The 21,550-nt window shown below is 47.6% G+C and overlaps 3 protein-coding genes across 3 annotated transcripts; 2 read left to right on the top strand and 1 right to left on the bottom strand.

Moving 5' to 3' along the window:
• Nucleotides 1-3,748: 3,748 nt before the first annotated feature.
• Nucleotides 3,749-4,881, top strand: ColSpa_10599 (highly reducing polyketide synthase gloL; the record flags this gene model as incomplete). Its single annotated transcript, XM_049276811.1, has 3 exons — nucleotides 3,749-3,831; nucleotides 3,930-4,274; nucleotides 4,329-4,881. The coding sequence occupies 3 exons, from the start codon at nucleotides 3,749-3,751 to the stop codon at nucleotides 4,879-4,881; spliced, it is 981 nt and encodes a 326-aa protein (XP_049132768.1).
• Nucleotides 4,882-6,419: 1,538 nt separating this feature from the next.
• On the top strand, nucleotides 6,420-12,272 carry ColSpa_10598 (highly reducing polyketide synthase gloL; the record flags this gene model as incomplete). The annotated part of the gene is made up of 8 exons (XM_049276810.1): nucleotides 6,420-8,046; nucleotides 8,091-8,560; nucleotides 8,630-8,755; nucleotides 8,962-9,825; nucleotides 9,889-10,179; nucleotides 10,402-10,712; nucleotides 10,799-11,306; nucleotides 11,376-12,272. The coding sequence occupies 8 exons, from the start codon at nucleotides 6,420-6,422 to the stop codon at nucleotides 12,270-12,272; spliced, it is 5,094 nt and encodes a 1,697-aa protein (XP_049132767.1).
• A 5,072-nt stretch (nucleotides 12,273-17,344) lies between these two features.
• Nucleotides 17,345-18,091, bottom strand: ColSpa_10597 (methyltransferase sdnD; the record flags this gene model as incomplete). The annotated part of the gene is made up of 1 exon (XM_049276809.1): nucleotides 17,345-18,091. The coding sequence occupies one exon, from the start codon at nucleotides 18,089-18,091 to the stop codon at nucleotides 17,345-17,347; it is 747 nt and encodes a 248-aa protein (XP_049132766.1).
• Between the last annotated feature and the right edge of the window lie 3,459 nt (nucleotides 18,092-21,550).

Below are 21,550 nucleotides of genomic sequence, written 5' to 3'. Positions count from 1 at the left end.
CAGCTGTACAGAGGATGGGTAGAGACGCTACAGCAAATCAGCAACTCTGGACACAATTGGCCAGGGCCAACGGCGCTGATACTGGATCACATCGGCTCGCTAGAGTCTCTGCCGCAGGCGCGAAAGACTGTAGGTAATCGATGCAAGATTCTTTTGTATTGGGCAGGTAGTGCTGCGCGCCTTTACTCCTACCTTGCGCCCTCATCGGAAGGGGGATTCAGCGACTGGGAAACGATTGCCCACAAGTATTTCTCCGATGAGACCCTGCGTCAGGGAAGAAGCCTTGATGACATAGTCGAGCAGGTGGGTATATTATTCTTGATCGTCACGTTACTTTGTAATTTTGACAAAATGGAAATATTTCACAGGTCTGTATTGCCAAAAACGGCTTTGATGCTTTCAATGGAACCGTGATAAGCATTCCTGGCTGTAAGGATATTTATGACTATGAACGAGAATTCGGCGAGTTTGGCATGATTAGAACAGGTAAGATGACTATTCTGTTTCGGAGCTGAATCCGGTGGTTGTCCTGCTGACTGGGTACGTAGTCGTCTCCTCACTGCTAAGGGAGACCGTCACGCTTGTCCAAGCCACGGATGGTATCATCTGTGCTTCAGCAATGGCATTGGAGGGCGAAACCCTTACTGCTTGCAATAAGTATACTACTGTATATCCTGTTGGGGTCCAGATAGGGCCCAAGGGTTGGTCCCCGGGTGGACAGATCAAGGATGAGAGAATACGTACTTATCTCGACCGCCATGGCAAGGGTGAGGTCCTCGTTATCTCGTTTGGGTAAGAAAAGTTTCACCACCACTACATCCTCCCAGGGCGCGCACTCTTGAGTCTGCTTTCATCAGTCTTACATTGACTCTTCACACTAGGTCTATGGTCTTTCCAACCAATCGCGCAAATTTTCAGGCTCTGATATCAACCTTGAACGAAATGAAGTACCCATTTATCTTAATTATTGGGGGAATGCACGCGAAAAAATTCATCAATGCTTCCGACATAGACAAAATCCAGAACAGCGGAATCGGCCTTGTGTGCGATACGTGGGTCGATCAACAGGCGGTCCTTCAGCATCCATCAGTGGGATGGTTGCTTACTCACGGGGGATGGAACTCGATGATGGAAAGCTTTGTGCAAGGCATTCCACTCGTGGGCTGGCCGCTGGCCCCGGGAGACAACTCCATCAACGTGGGATTGGCGTCAACAAGGGATAGACCCCTTGCATTTGAAGTCATGCAGGTGAGTCTTGTAATATACGGCGACCTCGATAGTGCAAAGGGTACGACGGATGAGCTTTGTGACTGACAGCCCTTGTAAAGATCAGGTCAGGTAGTGCTAAAGCCAAAGCAAGACGAGGCGGGCTGAATATCATTGGTAGCGAAGACGCTGTAAGGCACGAGTTTGAGGAAATCTTCCGGAAGACAAAGGGAGCCGAAGGCAAACAGATGCGGGCAAATACCCAGCACCTTGCTACTGAACTTGACACGGAAAGACGAAATGCTGCTCGGCATGTTATCACAATCTTGGCATTTTTTTGAAATCGAGGAATCATGTAGGATTCATCGTCATAGTAGCGTGTGGAATACAACATCAACAATCGTGGCTGCATCGAGTCAATGGCTGCAGTGATTAGTCTCCCATCAATTCAAGCGGTGCCTAGTACGGCATCGTAGTCCTAATGTTGATGATTTCAGTTTAAACCCAGACAATTGGTTTCAGCCTGTTATCCGACGCCAATGGCCCGTTATATGGCTTGAACCTTATCTGGAAAGTGAAAACGCACTGGAATTGGGATAAGGCTTTGGACTGGGAAAGGGCCTTTTGCCCAAGACTGTTGTAGGCCTTGGGAACTTTGACCATGCAATTCGGGGCTCGCAATGACAAATACAAAGCTACTCATTGCACTATCAAGCCGAAAACTTGGTATCAACCGCAAGTGCTTAGGACCGCCGTACGATGAACGGCTTTGAAGCTAGATAGTTACCTCTTCACACCCTTCACGACTCCATAAGAGCATTGAAACAAAAACAAAGTTTAACTATGAATTATAAAGAAATGAATTATTTCTAACCTGCTTTGGCCTTTATGTGTTCGGGGAATACAGCAAACCTCCTGATAATCTCAAGATCATCATGTTCTCGAGGAAGCTCATGACCTCCGTTGAAGCTTTCCATATTGGCCCTATCTTTGACAAAATGTGTTGCAAACATTTGCTTGGACGACGGAGCGCCAAATATGTCTTGCCTTCCGTAAAGATGCAATGTAGGCAATTTGATTGTCGAGAATTGACCGTCGTGGTGGTTGGCGGGACTCAGATCGCCCATACACCCGGTCAAGCCTTCATAGTATCCAGAACAGATCAAGATGCCGAACTCTAGATCCGGAAGCCAGGGTACAAGGCCCATTTGTTGTTCCCATAGAAGCAGAGTGGATGCGATGCCGCCTTGGGAAAAGCCTAACACTCCAACAATCGCCCCTGAAGGGTTTTCGGCTTTCCAGGCCTGGATGGTGTTTTTGATACACTGGTTGAAGATCGCGATTTCTTGCTTGTTGGCTTCAGTTCCCTTTCTGAACCAGGTGAAGTAGGGCGGCATTTTCGCATAGAATGGCAGGACTCCGGGGCCAGGCTCTGAGGGGTGTGGCGCTTTTGCGAACACAAAGGTAAACTTGTCCTTCAAGGTAGCGCGGATTTTGGAAGTTTGAAATTTAAATATAGCATCTGACGATCCGCTTCCATGGAGAAGAAGTATCGCACGAGATTGACGAGGAGGACTCATTGGGTTTGTTGTGGTGTTGTAAGCCTATGGAAGAAAATTTGCAGTGGTGAGTAAGAGCGATGTCTGGCTCGGATTTTCTTATTGCTACTTATGATCATCGAAACGATGAATCACGATCTTGGCACAAACCACAGTGGGGGCCTGATCGAAAACACCAACAGGATTCGAATTGTGGTTACGATGATGCAATTGTAACCTTTTGATGAGCTAATTGCTGCGAGGCAGAGGGCTGAGGGTAGCCAGTAGAAGTGCATGTGCTGGCATGCATCTATGCCTCTGGAGATTCGCTGACTTCCACATGTCAATAGTCCAGTACCGTTGTGCAGTCCCGGCCTTTTGGTATGGCATAACGGTGATGGTTCATGAGATACAAACTATATTGATAATAGACCCGCTCACATGTGTTTCATCTTCGTCAACACAAACAGAGTTCTCGTGTACTTTTAAGTAGCGTTAACTGGGATCCGTTTTCCGAAGCTTCGGGTGCGGCGGTTTCACGCTTGGGACAGTTTAAGAAAACAGAAGTGTTGGCCGAACTTGTACATCTGAGCAGGTGGTGTGTCCCGCTTCCCGTAAGGTTTAACTTACGTTATGGACCAATGGGATAAGTGGTCGGAAGGTCCTTGGCGTCAAGTGAAAAATAAGGAAAAAGATACAAGCGAATTAATGACGCCGCGATGTGAGTGTGCGACGTTTCTGCGCCAAGGAGTCAAAACCTTGATGAAAGTCGAGAGAAGCCTGTCTTTTTTTTTTATTGAATGAAGATTAAGTAGTTTACCATACAGCAAGAGCGTTATATCGAGGCTGGTTACGGCTCTGCCCCTTAAAATACATGTGCCTGTATTATAACGACTTCGCAGAATATCATCAGAATAATTTCCGGTATTCAAATAGTAATCTCAGTTTTATACAAAGGCATAAGTTACCGTAGTAAAATAAAGTCCAATTACGCAAAATCAACAATGGGCGAACTTAGCAATGCCAATCGAGGTTTCGGCGACGACCCCGTGGTCATTTGTGGCATGGCCATGAGACTCCCCGGGGCGTAAGCAATGCGGATGAGTTTTGGGACATGCTGATGCAGAAGTGCTGTGCATCTGTACCAGTCCCGAAAGACCGCTTCAATATCGGAGGGTATCACAGTGAGAAGTCACGCCCTGGGACTATACAAACCAAGAAGGCATACTTTCTGGACCATGTTCAGCTTGACCGATTCGACGCCTCGCATTTTTCTTTGGGACGCAGCGAGCTGGAACAGATGGACCCTCTGCAACGATTGCTGCTAGAAATTAGTTGGGAATGCCTTGAAAATGCTGGTGAGACAAACTGGCAAGGCAAGACGGTTGGCTGTTACGTGGGCTCCTTTTTTGAGGACTGGAGTAACGAGATGCAACGGGACCCGCAGTACTACAGCAACTATCCGACTGGCAAGTGGGACATCATGTTGTCAAACAGGATCTCGTATGCGTTTGATTTCCGGGGCCCAAGGTACGTTAAGCCTGAAACTGGGAATGTTACCATCTAACTGGCATGTACATGCAGTATGACTGTGAAAACCGGGTGCTCATCGTCACTGGTGGCTCTGAACCTCGCCGTGCAATCTTTGATATTGGGAGAATGCACTTCTGCGCTTGTGGCTGGCTGCAGTTTGTTCTTATCGGCACCCTTCTCGGCGGCGGGCGCGTCCGGGATTTTAGGCAATATTGCCTCCCCAGATGGCGTCTGCAAGACCTTTGATGCCGCCAGCGATGGCATCGGCCGGGGCGAGGCCATCAACGCTGTCTATGTGAAGCGACTGTCGCAGGCCCTTCGCGATGGGAACCCCGTGCGGGCCGTGATCCGCTCGACTGCCACCCAGCATGACGGTGGGGAGCCCGGTCTAATCATCCCCAATGGATACGCCCAGGAGGCACTCATCCGGCATGCGTACGACAAGGCCGGCATCACCAAGTATTCCCAGACGTCCTTCTTCGAATGTCACGGTACGGGCACGCGGATTGGCGATCTTGCTGAAGTCGGAGCCATAGAAAGGGTTTTTGGAAAAGAAGGCGTCATCATTGGTGCTGTGAGTAATCAATTCCCGTACACCCACTAAGTTCACCAATTAAAGCACTGACAATACTTCCATTTTTTTACGGCCATAGGTGAAGCCCAACGTCGGACATTCAGAGGGCGCCGCTGCCCTGACGAGTATCATCAAGGTGGTACTTATGCTTGAGAAAGGAATCATTGCGCCAAACACCAACTTCAATACACCCAATCCTAATCGTAAGTGCTCTTCAAGATTGCAGTCATTTTCAATAACCCACTCAGATCTACATCTAGTCCCTTGGGCCGATGGGAGAATCAGGGTTGCTTCCGAGCCCGAACCGTTCCCTCTAAATCGTTTGCGGAGAGTTAGCGTGAACTCATTCGGAATGGGTGGCGTAAACAGCCATGTATTGCTTCTTTTCCTTTCTTCTTTTGAATTTCCAGACGTTAAAATCCGTCTGGAGATGCAGGCCGTGACTAACACTCATAGGCAATCCTAGAACATCCCCATCTGGAAGCCAGTACCCAGCTGAACCCCTATTTCCAGCCGCGGATGGAAACATCCTCTACAGTCACAGAAAAATCTCATGTCATGTTACTCTCGGCGTCGAATCCAAAGTCGCTAGAACTGCTCCACCAGGCTTACAAGCAGTACGCTGTTGCAAGCTCGAGACCGTGCCATCTATCAGATTTGGCATACACTCTTGGGTGTCGACGAATGAGGTTGAAATACAGAGGATTTTTCGTCGCCCGTGATGGCACAGACGGACAGCGTACGACGACCCAGCCAGAGCTTCAACTTTCTGCTGCTAGAAGCGACGAGCAAAAGACGCTTGTCTTCGTGTTCAATGGCCAAGGCGCGCAGTGGCCTACGATGGGCAAAGCCTTGATCCTGAACAACGCTGTTTTTCGTCAATGTATTGGTGATTTGGACAGAGTGCTGAGAGAATTGAAAGCACCTTGGACGATTGAAGGTATGAAGTCTTTGCCTTCCCCTTGAAGTCTGGAATTTCTACGTGCACTACTCAAGAAGTCTCCAGCAGAACTAACATGCCTTTCCTTTTGGCATTGTCTTGCAGGTGAACTTCTCAAGTCGGAAACTGAAAGTCGTATTATGCAATCGGAGTACGCTTTACCGTGCAGCATCGCTGTCCAAATCGGTTTCATCGCAGTCTTGCGCAGCTGGAAGGTGATCCCAGATGCTGTAACCGGTCATTCCAGTGGAGAGATCGCCGCTGCCTTTGCGGCTGGCTCCCTCACAGCAGATGAAGCGATCGTCGTCGCATATTATCGAGGCTACATACTCAACAGGACCATTAAAAAACAATCGGGAGCCATGGCAACGATTGGAGTTGGCTCTGAGGGCATTTCTAAGTGGCTACTACCCGGAGTAGTTGCTGCTTGCGAGAATAGCCATGTTAACACGACTATCTCTGGAGACGCGTGTGCGGTTGGGGCTGTGGTGGCAAAGCTCACTGCAGATGGAATATTTGCTGAGCTTCTACCTGTGGACCATGCCTTTCATTCCGGTGAGTACCAACGCGAGATACGCTCAAATACAACGACATAAGACTAATACGGGCTTTCAAACCTTTAGCACACATGAAGGAGTATGGCTCAGGCTATGAAACGGCGATTCGGCCCTTTCTTAACGCTGCCGCACCTCGAATACCTCTCTTTTCCAGTGTCACGGGAGATCGTATAACGGCCGCAGACTCCTTGGGCGCCACGCACTGGCACCAGAGCCTGATTCAACCTGTCCTGTTTGACAAGGCCCTTAGAAGCCTTGTAAAACAAACCAATACACCAAATCTCGTCATCGTGGAGATTGGCGCTCGCCCTTCTCTGAGGAACCCGATCAGGCAGGTCCTGGAGAACATCCCCTACACCAAAGCCAGCTACCTCCCAACATTGGAGAGAAACAAGGATTGTCACGAAAATCTCCTCAAACTGGCCGGACGGCTGTTCTGTGAGGGCGTCAACTTTGACCATCAAGCCATCGCGCCGCCAGGAAAAGCCCTGATCGATGCTCCAACATATCCTTGGGCCCATGAACAGTCTTTCCAGGGGCAACACCGTTTATTCAGAGCGTACAGAGACTGCCAGTACCCTATGCACGAGCTACTTGGTAGCCAAGTATTCGAAACCAGTGCTCTTGAGCCAAGATGGAGGAAAGTACTGCTTCTCGAGGATATCCCCTGGCTTGGAGACCATGTGGTGAACGACCAGGTCATCATCCCTTTTGCGGCATATATATCGATTGCTGAGCAGGCGCTTCGCCAGATAAACGGTGGGCATTTGGAGGCCTTTTCTGCTCAAGATTTCTCCGTTTCTGCGGCTCTACGCTTGGATCCCGGCCGTCCTGTTGAGATACATACCAGATTACGACGTCTTGTCGGCAACGACAACACGCCTCCTAGCTACGACGTGCAAATCACTTCGTGGAAAGACAATATCTGGACCGAGCACTGCCACACGGTCGTCATCGCAGGAGCTCATCGAGCCCGCAAATTTTTCACAAAGTGCAAGCTCCCTCGCCTACTGTCTCAAAAAGCCTGGTACAGAATCATGCAAGAGCTAGGTTTTACTTACGGACCCTCCTTCAAAAGGCTGGAAGATATCACTGTCAGTCCCACTGTGCAGCAAGCGACAGCCCGTGTGAACCCGCCAGAGGATACATCGACAGACTCGACCAGCAGCTACCTCCTGCATCCCACCGCACTTGACCAGTGCTTGCAGACTACGGGCATTTCTCTCTGCCACGGGCTGGAGCGAAAGGCCAAGTATATGGCCACACCGACGTATATCAAACAAGTTTTTGTTCGTCGGTATGCGGGGCCCTTTTGGGCCACAGGAATGATGGACCAGTTTGCGCAGGGACATCTTTCTGGAACGGTACATGCATACACGGATGATGGGGAGGAGGTTGTCGTTATGGAAGGGATTGAAGCCCATCAGATGAGTAATTCCTCGCAAGGGGAGACGGAGCCTCCTCCGATTCTCAGCACGCCTCACTGGCGTGCTCACGCAAGTTTCTTTCCTTTTCAGACCCTACTTGAGACACCCTTTTTCGACGCGGATGACATCAAGAGAATGCAGCACTTGATGCTTCTCCAGTTACTGGAGATGCGCTCGAACGATTCTCAAGACAACGATAGCCATGATACCACTGATACCGGCGCAACCAGGTCTTGGGTTGATCACCAGGTTCAAAGGGCACAGGAGGGGGGTATGGTGTCATGTCTGCGAGCACCTGCCAATGCATTGTGCAAGACACCAGAGCCGACCGCCAAGTGTCTCATCAAAAACTGCGTATCGATTTGCAGCGCAGCCGTCTCCACGAGATGGAGCCGACGATGGACCAGCTTTTCAAGAACCCCCTACAGCAGACCAAAGAAACGCTCCGAGAGGCCATCTTGTCCCGGGGCCTCTGGCTTTTGCGAGCCAAGAAGATCTTGGCAGATGCGATGCATGTTCTGGCACACACAAATCCTCAGCTGAGCATCTTGCATATCGGCTCCGGCAGCACGGCTCGGACATTGCTGGACCTCCTCCAACCAAAGAAAGGAACCCGGAATTTTTCAACGTACACGTATGCGGCGCTTTCGCAAGACGCCTTGAAAAGCGAACAAGACGCGTTTGCAGATATCCGAGGCTTGGAGGTACGAAGCTGGGATGCCGTGGGCGCAGAAAGGGGCCTCAACGTAGAGGCCCATTCGTGCGATGTTGTCGTCTGTGCCGATGTACGTCTTCGTGCTTCCTACAGCACTAATTATGAGAACATTTACTGACCCTGATATATGCCTATGCAGATACTCTCTTCGGAACGCGACACTCGTCAAGACCTGCAACGCATCAAGCAGTTACTTCGCCCTTCCGGAGTACTTATTCTGCTGGAGCTTCTTCCTGGTCAGTATCTAGTACCCGTCATCCGCAACGTGCTCCGAGCCCAACAATAGTAACTAACTTGTATAATTAGACGATCCGCTTATTTCGTCTCTTGATGTGAGTCCTAGGAAGTCCCGTTCTCCTCTGCGATCAGATACACCAGCCTGTGTGGATAGTCTTGGGCATCACAACACGTGTTCCAACAGTTCAAGGCATGCATGCATGCATGCTAACAAATGCTCAGCATATGTTGCAGAACGATGCGCCACACGCCTCGGAAGATGTACTGCTTCCTATTCTTCGGGATCTTGGCTTCGATGTGCCTCAAGGTGATCAACACAAGGGCCAGCTATCCCCCATCCTGCGACTTTGTCCCCCGAACCAGCTCAAGCCGAGTCCGTCAACCATTAGCATCGTTACAAATCAGAACCAAAGCGCCTTGATCGAAAAGTTCGAGTCGGTGCTGTATTCCTCTTCCATCCCAGTCCGGAGATACGATGCAGCTACCTGCATCAATCAGTCCGCGTCTCTCCCGGCCGAGGGAGCCCTCATCTTTTTCCTCGACCTGGACCGCCCTTGGATTTACCATCTGACCCACACTGAATTTCCCGGGTTCGTCCAACTTCTGAGCACCGGCACCCAAAAACGCCCCATTGTCTGGGTCACGCCCTTGTCGCAGATCAGCTGCAAAGACCCACGGTCCGCAATGATCTACGGACTCGCTCGTACGCTGCGATCGGAGCTGAAGACCGATATCACCATTGTCGAGGTCGACCCGGAAGACGATTTCAGTGGTGACGATTACTTGGCCAAGTCACTCGTGCGCATCGTCCAACACCTGCCAAACCGATTCTTTGATGACGTTCTCGACCCGGATTTTGAGTTTGCAATAACTATGGAGCATGGCATCATGGTGCCAAGGCATCAGTGGACAACGGTCCAACAGGAACTCTGTCGATGCTCCGAACAACAACAGACAAGCGGAACAATGACATTTGCAAAGCTGGCCCCAAAATTCAAAGGCAAATTGAGCTCATTGCGATGGGTTAGGTGCCCCTTGCCGAATCTGGATGCCCGCCACGTCCGAGTAGAGGTTAAAGCAGCCGCGATCAACAAAGAGGTACGTGCCGGACACGCGTTAGCGTTGAGTATGGGCAAGCAACTAATTGATGCTATTGTACAGGACGTGACTATAGCCAGGCAGGCTTTCGATGTAAACAAGGTCCTATTCGGACAAGGGGCTGCCGGCATCATTACGGACGTGGGCGATGATGTGCCCGGTTTCCAGATGGGAGACCGAGTCGTTGTTCTTTTGACAGGCAAAGGCACTGTAGCCAGCCATCTGGACGTCTTGCCATCCAGTTGCCTACGGCTGGACGATAATTTCGCCTTCGAAGCTGCGGCGGCCATGCCACTGGCATGCGTTGCAGCCGAGTTCACGGTGAGAGAGTTTGGGAGGATCCAAGGCGGAGAGGTAAGTCTTGTTCGTCCCGAGTCTCTGACCAAGAGAAAACTAGAGGTGTAGTTACTCACCCATCGTTTGATCAAAAGGTCGTCATTGTGATGTTCACTCTCAGCGATGTGTGTCTCGCAACTATCCAACTGTTGCGGAAAACGCGAGCAGAGGTAAGGATACATGAGCGCAAATCCCGCTTTACACCCGCAGTCGCTAATAAATATTTGATTTTCTTGCCAGAGTCGTTTCATCGTTGCTTCAGAGACCGATAGGCTGCTTTTGGAAAATGCTTTCGGCATAGCCGAAGACTTCATCGTGTCGGCCCCGGGAGATTCTCTGCCGTGGCCAAAGGCAGCCTGCATGATCGGATTTGGCGGCCAGGCTCCTGACTGGGCACTACACTTTTTGTCCCCCGAAGGCATCTTCCTCGATGTTCTAGATCATCCAGGCAAGACCGAGACCTGCCAAACAGTTAAGATCTCTGCAAGTCAAGCATACCGCATCGTCAACGTGCAGGCACTCAGCTTATGTGGTCCAAACTCGGTGCAAAGGTGAGCACTATCATGAGCGCGCGCGCCACCCTGATTTGTATCATTCGTGGCACTATAACTACTCTACTTAGAACTAATCTACACAGGGTTTGGAACACGTGCCAAGAATACTTCGTTGGTCCATCAGGTCCAGCAGATTGGGCGAGACTTGCCAAGATCTTCAAGCCAAATGAAGTCCACGATGCTTTCTGTGCGGCTTCTGGAAACGAAAATCAAGCAGTGAGCAACAAGGTGGTGCTCCAAATCCCAACACCGGACCCGCAGGGTGACTTTCCGTTGTCATCCGCAGAGGCCACGCCCGCATCTCCTAGGTTCCGTTCGGATGCTGCCTACTTGCTTGTCGGCGGCTTGGGCGGCATCGGCTGCGCCGTGGCCACTTGGATGGCAGAGTATGGTGCTGGGGAGTTGATATTCCTCTCTCGCTCTGCGGGAACTAAACCAGAAGACCAGCCTTTTTTGGACGAGATGCGAAGCCAAGGCTGCGTCGTCAAGACGGTGGCGGGCAGTGTTGCCGTCTTGGGAGATGTCAAAAGGGCTGTGAACGCGGCAGATCGTCCCGTTGCTGGTGTGATTCAAATGTCAATGGTCTTGCGGGTAAGTTCATATGTTCTCGTGTGGCGAAAGCAGACCTTCTATCAAGCTGTCTTCTAACGGATCCTAAAGGATGCTGCCACGCTGCGCATGACATACGCCGAATGGCGAGCATGCATCGAGCCAAAGGTCCAAGGCACAGAGAACATCCACGAGGCCTTAAAGCAGCATAGCTTGGATTTCTTTGTTCTCTTCTCATCGATAGGCGGGGTGGTTGGTAGCCCTGGACAAGCCAATTACAACGCTGCCAACACCTACCTTGACGCATTTGTCCGGTACCGTCATCATCTTGGGCTCCCAGCGTCAGTCATCGACATCGGGGTCGTGGGTGGCGTTGGGGTCATTGCCAGTACAGATAACATGCAAGACAGAGCCCGGGCGGCAGGATACCACGTTCTCCGCGAAGAGGACCTCCTGGAGGCCATCACTATTAGCATGCACCACGTTCGTCCAAGCTCAGCAACGTTCAGTAGATACGACGTATGTCGGCATCTCAGCCAGATGGCCCTAGGTCTGTGGTCGGAGCATCACATAGCAGACCCTTCGACGCACGTTTACTGGAAAAGGAACGCTCACACGGGTGCGGCACACAGCATTCATCCAGAGAGCTGGCGTTCAAAGACGCAAGGACACTCATCTGCCGAGTCGGGACTGGCAACGATAATGACGATTGCGAAGAGCACACCTGACCACCTACTCGATGAGGAAACACTGGGACTGGTCGGTGAGCTGCTTGGGAATGCTATTGCGCAATTACTTGCCCTTTCCAGCGTGTACATCGGCCCGGACACTGAGCTGGATGATCTTGGGCTTGACTCTCTGAACGCAAATGAGCTGACTAGCTGGGTTTCCCAACATCTCTTGGTTGATCTGCCGTTGTCTGATCTCGTTCAGACGGCAACAGTACATGACCTTGCAGCCAAGATTGCTGTGCTACTGTTGGCTAAGTTCGGAGATGCCCCGATATAGCAGATCAAATAACTCAGATAGTTTGTGTTAGTTTTCAATTTCTATATCGTTCGACTATTAAACTGTCTTTGTCAGTTTCTTCACAAAGTCATATCATCATATCTGCGGGAATGGGTTTTGTTATTCTGCAGCCGCCAGGTCATGAAAAAGGCTATTTCAGCTACTCAGATCTCCGCATAAAGCCGCAGATCCCTACCAAGATACATCTTTGCAGGTGGTAACCACTATGGGGTTAAATGGACTATAACCAGTGGTGCTCTCCGATTCCTGCTTGGCCTGTAGACCAGCAAGTAAGGGGCATATCCTCGGAGAGAGGGGCAAGGGTACCTCGGTACCGGGCAGGATATGCTTCTAGTTTTAGCCCCGGATTTGACTTTGTCGTTAGAGGTAGAGGGGTGTTTCAAACCCAAGATGGCGGACCTGGGTACGGTCGGGCAAGAAGAAAAGAAAACCAGGGAGTTGGCATTCGGCAGAAAGCGCGGCCGGTCGAGTTAGGTTTAATATTAGGGTTCTTTCCATAAAGTTGCCAGCAGAAAGTAACTTGTGCTCTAAGAGAGTACGAGCTGATTATTTCCTTAAAACGGGTAGTCACAGTTTACTACGCAACCGATGTACACCCTAGCCCCTAATTATTAGTACGCAGGCGAGATTCCGGCATAGAGTGCTTGGTTATGCCAGCGAGGGCTTGGGCCTATTGGCTCTTGAGATGGAAGCCTGCTCGTGTATCTTGCGTGCCTGTTTAGTGTCTACTGTAATTTGAGATTCTGGCCTCAACTGCGCACTGAACTGTTGGTTTGGCTCATTTTGATTCCATTCTTGAAATATAATATCATTAGTCCGAGAAGCCCAGAAAAACTAGCCTGGAACGCTTGCGTTTGGTTTTGCCACCAAAGCAGATATCCTTTTAAGCCGTTCGAATCTTTGTTGTCTAGGTTATCTACTAATGCAATAGTCGAACTAACCTTCTCTCGATTCATACGTATGCATTCATAACCTTTCCTGCTATTTCCACTGCAAATCCTGCGATTCAAGGTTGGCGACTAAAACTCAGGTAGGGGATCAACACTACACGGCGAAAGACCAAGATGGCTTCCAAGTTCTCTCAACATAAACACCAGGAGGAGTTATCCGAGATCGATATTGTGGAATGGGCAAAGAAAGACCTCGAGAAACGGTTTACAATTGGCTTCAACCCGGGCCACATCAGGACCAGCATTTCTTCTGTTGCATCCGATGACATCCACATCGTGGACCAAATGCCAGCACCTCCACCAGCAGTGAAGCCTCGACGATGGACAGTAACAGCAACGCTATCGGGGCTACTTATTGCCGTGCTACTTATGGCACTCGATGTCAACATTCTCGGTATGTGTTTTACCACACCCTAGTATAAACAAGCGTGGAGTTTTGCAACATATGTGGCGAACACAACCAACCCGTGATACGATTAATAGCCACGAGTGTTCCGAAGATTGTAACAGAATTCCAAAGCCTCCGTGATGCGGCTTGGTACCCAGCGGCCTTCTCCCTAGCGCGACTTGCAGCGAATCCCATATATGGCCGGTTGTATACTCTGTTCTCTATGAAAATCATATTCTGCTGCAATATTGTTACTCTTGCCATGGGTAAGTATGTGAGCACGGCGGCGAGTTATGGACTTTGCGACCGTTCTCATGCTACCTTTCTTAGGCACTAATGGCGAACCAGGTTCCACCATCTGCGCCGTCTCACCAAACTCCACGACCCTGATCATCGGCCGTGGTGTTCAAGGTTTGGGAGCCAGCGGCATGGCGTCAGGGGCTCTAAATATTTGTGGCTACACCGCTTCAAAAGCTAAGATGCCAATGATGATCTCCATTATGGGCTCCATGATGATGGCAGCGGCCCTTGGAGGTCCAGTCCTGGGAGGTGCCTTCTCAGATAGCTTTCTGACTTGGCGATTCGGCTTCTGGCTAAACTTACGTAGGTGTTGAACGAAACCCAATCGTGGTTGTTGATCACAGGCTGACCATCTTCTCGTGGTAGCACTTTCTGCTATAAGCATGATCTTAATATGGATCGCTTTCCCAGAGCCTTACAGAGCTTCTACCAGAATTCCACTCAGAGACAAACTTGTGGGGCTTGACCCTACAGGTAGCATTTTGATATTCGGCTCAATGACCTGCCTAGTCTTGGGGCTTCAGTGGGGTGGCAATCTCCTGCCATGGAGTAACATCAAAGTCCTTGGTTGCTTGGTCGGGTTTGGAGTGTTGTTCTCTCTTTTTGTGTTACTGCAAATCAAACAGCAAGACAGGTAAATCTTATGTTCTCCCTGTTCTTCCACTGGGGAATCCGGATCCAACCATTTGTCGCTTCCATTCAAGAGGGTATCTCAACGAATTCTAATCTCAAATTGTATACAGAGGTCTTGTGCCAGTACGCATTGTCAAGCAGCGCACCGTCGGATTGAGCTGCATCGCAACCACCTGTACGTATCTGGGCGTCACCGTCTTGGCGTACTACATGCCGTTCTACCTTCAAGCTGCCAAAGGCCTGTCTCCAAGCATAACCGGATTATATATGCTCGCGCTGGGGGGCCGGAGACACTGGCAGGTTTCGTATCCGGAGCCTTGATTACGTACACGAAACACTACATTCCCATGATGGTGCTTGGCGGAGCGATACTCTCTATCGGCAGCGGACTCTTGTCGAGCCTCACCACCGGCAGCAATGCTGGACAGATAATAGGGTACGAAGTCTTAGCAAGCATCGGCCTCGGTGTCGGTGCCCAGGTTCCGCTCACTGCCGTTCGAAACGTCCTACACGAGACAGACATACCGATTGCAAATGCTTTAAATGGGTTTTCGCAGAGCTTAGGCGTTGTGTTGGGAGCACCCATCGCCCAATCTGTCTTTCTTCACATATTACAGAACCGTCTAGCATCTCGTCTTCAGCCCGCAAATGTTACTGAGATCACCAATCTAGGGGCGTCTAATATCAACCCTGCGCATATTGAGCCGCAACTTCTACCCTTTGTTGCGGAAGCGTATCAAGACGCCTCAACTACTGCTCTATACGTAGCAGTCGCATCTGCTGCAATTGCCAGTGCAGCCGGGCTTTGCATGGAGTGGAAGAAACTTGAGACTAAGGAAAACACCCATGGGTAACCCATATGGATCGATACCTATACAGTCTATTATATAGTTACTATACATAGAACTACTATATTATCACTCTATTAAGATGATTACATAGCTGATACTCGTTATTCTACACCTAAGAATGCTGGTACATACGGATTCTGAGGCATTGCCATCTTGGCTAAAATCGTTCACCCCCAAGTATTACACTCGGCTCACTCTAGCAGAACGTCATTTTGGTTCCTTCGAACACAATCCTGGAGATTCATTGGACACATAGCAAAGGCTTTTGACGGAGATACGAATTTGCTTAACAAGCCTACACTTGTTGAATGAAAGCATACAAGGTTACTTTTAAGCAACATGGATGGTGCTTTAATAAAAATTAGCCGAAGTGAAGTTGAAGCCTAAACACGGATATTATGCCCATCCTAAGAAGTCAACACCCTTCGATTATTCGATGACTAACAAACTCCTGAACGCTTTTAATGTTGGATAGTTTCTGGGAAAAAGCCAAGATGTTCAAGCCCTAGTCCGTCCAAAAGGACAATCTTTCTTTACTTCTTTCAGCGCCTATCGCCAATCGAGAGAAAGCACCAAATATCCTACACCCTCTTAGTAAGAACCCTTCTTAAACTTCTAGCTAATCCTCTCGATAAGGTACGCCTGGAGGTGAGAACGGGATAAAGGTACGATCCTTACATTGATGTTACTGTGTGGCAAGCATAGTGCATCTATTGATACATTTCTGTCCCGACTTACCGACGGCAAGTAGGTCTATACTTTACAACAGTGCATGAAAGACTTCTTACGACCTTAAACTTGCTGTAGACCAACTCGGGCTCATACGGAATCCAGGAAATCTTCCTCAATAGAAGTGTTGATGCCAACTGTTGCTTCCTCTTACGGACGAGTTGCAGTCGGTCGCTTAGACTCTTTTTAAGTCGCAACTGGGGCTTCTCTCAGCAGACAGCATCACTTCTTTTCCTACGAAGGTACCAATGGCCGGCTGAGTTTATTGTGCGGGTCATCGCCTTATGTCGGTTCTTCCGACCAGCGCGATCTCAATGGCTCGGTTTGCCGACGCGACCATCCGCCCGGGACGACCATATCGACATGCCTCGCCATGCCGCGCAATGTTCCGCTTGGGTGCATAGGCCGGAGCCTCGGATGCCAGGGAACACGGACCGGTCATTTCGTGAGTCCCCTCCCCCCTGTCCCAGCCGTGAGAGCGCCTTCCCACGTCAAGCGTCGAGCTCCCGGCGATGACGTACCTACTTAGCTACTATGTAGGTACAGCCTCGTCCTCTCTCCGAACCCGACGGCCGCCGAACTGCCGGATGCCTGCTGCATGTGTCACCTCCCCTCTTCTCCCCAAGCCTTGCCCCGGTACGGACCATACCGTGCGATCTGGCATGTGCAGGCCATGTCTCCCTCGTCCTTCCAGCTTCTCCGCTGACAAGGGGCCTGTCTGTCTATCTTGTCTCCTCTGATCATCTCGGGAGATTGGGTATGAAAGAGCCCGGCAGGCCGGGCGCAGCCAGAGGCTCATGTGGCCGGACTGTGCTGTTATCGCACTGCTCTGGCGTAAAGTCAGGAGTACAGCCGACTTCAAGGTCTTCCGGAAGGACCTCGACGAAAATACAGCTCCTTACAGAGGTAACGATGTCCACGGAGGCGCCGGAAGCATCAGAATCACTAGATGACATCGCGACATCAGCTAAATCGAGAGTTTTAGTGGTGATAGTAGGCACAAAAACATAGGGGTGGATGATGTTTCGTCATGTACCAATTGAAGTGCGGAGTAAAAGTGGATATTAACATGGACCCAACTCCGCTGACGTTAAGCAGCAGTCAATGGGATACATATACAAGTTGAGTGAAAACTGAGCCTGTTATTGACCAAGACGCCCTACTAGCGGCTATTGAGATTCCCCTGAACTCGTAACATAATTAACTATCACGATAGGCACGAATGATGAACGTTTTTTCCGGCAGCAACGGAGCTGCCTCAGTGGTGACAATGAAGCCCTTGTCGTGCAGAATCTCTTCAATCGCGGGCTTGACTCCAGAGTCAATACACGTTTCCAGCACAACGTTGCATACCATTTCCCAGTATTTGTCGTCCATGCCAAGCAACACATCCAGTTCGGCACCCTCAACATCAACCTTAATCAGGTCAATTCTTTCTAGCCCTTTACAGGCGTCTAGAAAGTGTGATAGTCTTTGAAGACGGATGTCAACCTCCTGGGCATCGCCAAAAACCTTAGCCGCAATTTCTTCGCCGACACGTTGCGCAAACCCGCGCCGTATCTCCACCTTCTCTTCTGGACGCGTCGTCGAGTTGCCAGGGAGGTGAGGGAAGTATGTGAGCTTGGCAGCCGTTGCCTTTGAGCTTAAACCACAGGCATGGGTCTCGACACCGGCCACATTGTTCAACTCTAGGTTCCGGTGCAAGATATCGCATGTCTCGGGAGCTGGCTCAAACGCAAGAATTGTGGCTAACGGATATTTCTGCTTCATGTACAGAGAAAAAAGTCCAATGTTGGCCCCAGCGTCAACGATAAAGGGTGATTCTGGGAGCTTAAAGCCGTCATAGCAGTGGTCTTCGTAAATTTCCGTATAGATGAGGCGGGCTTCACCTTCGGATGTGGTGTAGCAGGAGAGGCCATCGGACAGATTGACTAGCTCTACTGTCATGATAGCGAAGTAAAAAAGGAAATTTTGTTATAAAGCAGGGCTTAATTGTGCTTTGAAAGTGAAGCGTAAACGGTGTTGAAGTCTTGAAATGATTATAATGTATTTTATAGAAGAGGCAGCAAGCTTAGTGTATCTTATTTATCAGGTTAATTAATAGCGTGCTATTATATGACCGGGGATAACGAGGCTTGTAGAAGCTACCACTGCCAACAGTTGCTTGTGCCCCGCACCCCCTGACACTTGTTTCAGTAACTTCTACCTGTCGAAGTATATTAATTGAAAGGATATCCCTGTAACAGACGTTGACAGTAACGCCTGCGACAAGGACCTTTAGACTCTGCAACCGTGACCAATTAACCTAAATGACCCAAAAGATCCGTTAGTGTTTGCATGCGTGCAAGCCCTACTGTCAACACTGCTTATATGCCCTTGTAACGTATGACCATCTAGCTAAGGGAGTTACGCTGTTACAATCCCTGTTGTGATTCTTGCGTATGGATCTGACTATTATGTGTGGGAGAGTCCCCGCTTCTACTAGACCCCCCCTTTTCCAGGCACTAAGATATATGTAACAGAACGCTGACAGTGACGCTCTGTGGCAAGGACCTTTAGACTCCGCGACCATGACCAATTGACCCAAAGGACCCAAAAGATCCGTCAGTGCTTGCACGCGTACAAGCCCTGCTGTCAACACTGCTTATATGCCCTTGTGACATACAACCATCTGGCTAGGGGAGTTGTGCTGTTACAATATAGGTGCTATTAGATTTTACGTGTTTAGCTAGCAAGGTCCGTCCTAGATATATCTATTACACCTTACTTTTACTAAGTTGTTACACAGCCTAAGGCTATCAAAAGCGTATAAGAATATTACTATATAATACCGCTTTCCTAAATGCGCGTACACCTTGCTCCTAGATCTATAAGCAAAGTAGTGTTTATCTATACTTTAATTATAAAGTAAAATTATATAATTTATCATAAGCTACTACTTAATTACCTCTTTTATTATTTGCCTTGTAAAGTTATGCTTTTTCTTAACTAGTAATAACTAAGTTAAAGTTACTTTATGGTTTATAAGATGTAAAATAGTATCCTGTTTAATATATACGCCTAGTGTAGGATATCCTTGTAACGCTTTATGTTTTATAAACTAGCTTCTTTAATTTCTAAAACCCCTAAGCGACTCTAGAAGTTAAAAAAGCATTATATGTTTTTTTTTTGTTTAATTATGTTCTTAATAAACTAAGATTACTATTTTACAAATAATATGATCTTTATATTTATAGTGTATTTAAAGAATATTAGAACTAGAACTATAATAGTTAAAGAGAAATAACAATGATGCCTCAGCCGTCAAACAATCTGGTAGCATGTTACGGTCAGATATCCGACGGTGGTGTTTCTGCTAATAGGCAGCTGAGGTCGATACTCGGTAACAGTAAGGTAAGTCTTGTTAGTAATCTTGCTGGTCTGTTGATGTCTGGTGATCAGTCAGGCACTTCAAGGCGTAGGTAGCTTCTACCTGCACAACAGAAGGATAATGTAAAAGAACCGTAGTCAGGAATAGTACAATTGCAAAACGTAGGTCTTGTATTGAACAGAAGCTGGATCTTAGCCTGCTAATCTCCAGCCTTTCGCCCGTTAAATGGGCCCCGCACCCTGAGACAGTATCATGAACTTTACAACCCTGTGGCTGTCCTTTGTGTCTGTGCCACCTTGTGCCACAGTGCCCGTGGGCGGGCCGCTCTATTGTCCTTTGACAGATAATCTAAGAGTCACTTATGAGAGTGAATCACGAAGTTGATTGTTGAAGAGCTATGGAAGGTTTCTATCTTCTTGGAATGAATGTCCTTATATCTTGACTCGTTCTCCTGGATCATTCTGGTTGCTCATGATCCTGGGTGAGGGATCAGTCTTGCTGGTTAGTGATCCTGGCTGGGGGATCACATTGGATCACCAGTGATCCAACTGATCCATCACGTGACCATTCCTAGTTCTTCCGTTCCGAGCCCGGTTCGTGCCGTTGGCCTGCATACTTGAATGTCTGGCTGCCCTGTTGGCCGCTCCAGGGGTTCGCTTCAGGCTGCACTAGTCACCAACCGGATTTAGGTCGTAACATAGCAATACAGTCACGGCTACTTATAACCCTCGCAAAGCAGTCACAGTAGCCCCCCGCCTACTGTTAAGAAAGCCGCACTAGTAGTCGCCATAGCTTAACCGCTACCGCAAACCAACAGAGATGACAGTATAGCTATGTTCTAAAAAGAAAAGAATACCGTATAATCAAAAAGCAAAAGAATATACAAGGTAGCTTATAACGTAGTCCACAAGTGAGTGAGCCACACAAGTGAGTAAGCCACTTTCCTAGACTTTCGTACATACTGCTTTTCTCTTTGTTTTTCTCTACTTACAACTATAACAAAACATTTAATTAAAAGCAATTTAGTTTTAGCGGTTAATATGCTCCAGTTAAACCTAAAATTAAGCGTATAAAAGGCTACATTAATCTATAATATATCCTATGTAACCCTTTAACGATAACGTAAAGGCTAACTTACAAAACGAAATAGATAATTACCTTATTAAAATTTAACTTTATATAAAGAAGATAATATTATATAATATGTAATTAGTTAACCTAAATTCATAACTATTTCTTTTATGCTTAGGTAATACTTAAGAAATAGCTAATTAACTCTTTTATAAATATAATATATAATACGTTAACATAAACTAGGCCTTAAACTTTATATAATAATAACCTAAGCTCTAAACGCGTTTTAATTAAAGAATAAACTATTAAAAAGTCCTTTATAAAGATCTAGATATATATTATATATAGTTTTCTTTTATATAAAATATAATTATAAAATATAAGATATATAATAATAATATCTATAATTTTAATAAAACTAGGTTTATAATAAATAAGATTTTAGCTAAAATAGTTATTATAACCTCTAAGTAATATAATAAGCTAAAAATACTATAATAAAAGAGTTAAAAATAAGTTATAGTAATTTAAAGTATTAGGTTACATAGCTATTTTATTTTATTATATATTATCTTTATAAGTAAAGTCTATTTTAACTCTTAGATATATAATAGCCTTTTTTTACTTAACTAAGTAATTATACTTATAAAAAATAGTTAAATATTAAATAAAAAAAGCCTAAAATAAGTAAAGTATTTTAATTTCTATATAAGGAATTATATAAAAAGTGTTTATTATCTCTTTATTTTTAATAGCTATAAAAGCTATTATTTTATTAATTTTAAGCTATACTATAAAAAGTAAAAGATTATTATACTTTATATACTTATTTACTTATTATATAAGCTTTAGCCTCTTAATATTAAGTACTTTAGTCCCTTAAAATAGGTATATAATAAAGACATTAAGGGTCTTATATAAGTATATATTATATAACGTACATGCATAGCAAGTGGCCCATC

This window comes from Colletotrichum spaethianum (genome assembly GCF_022836535.1).
Source record: "Colletotrichum spaethianum MAFF 239500 DNA, contig37, whole genome shotgun sequence".
Lineage (NCBI taxonomy): Eukaryota > Fungi > Ascomycota > Sordariomycetes > Glomerellales > Glomerellaceae > Colletotrichum > Colletotrichum spaethianum.
The sequence above is the reverse complement of the archived record's forward strand: the minus strand, read 5'-3'. Positions and strand labels throughout refer to the sequence as shown.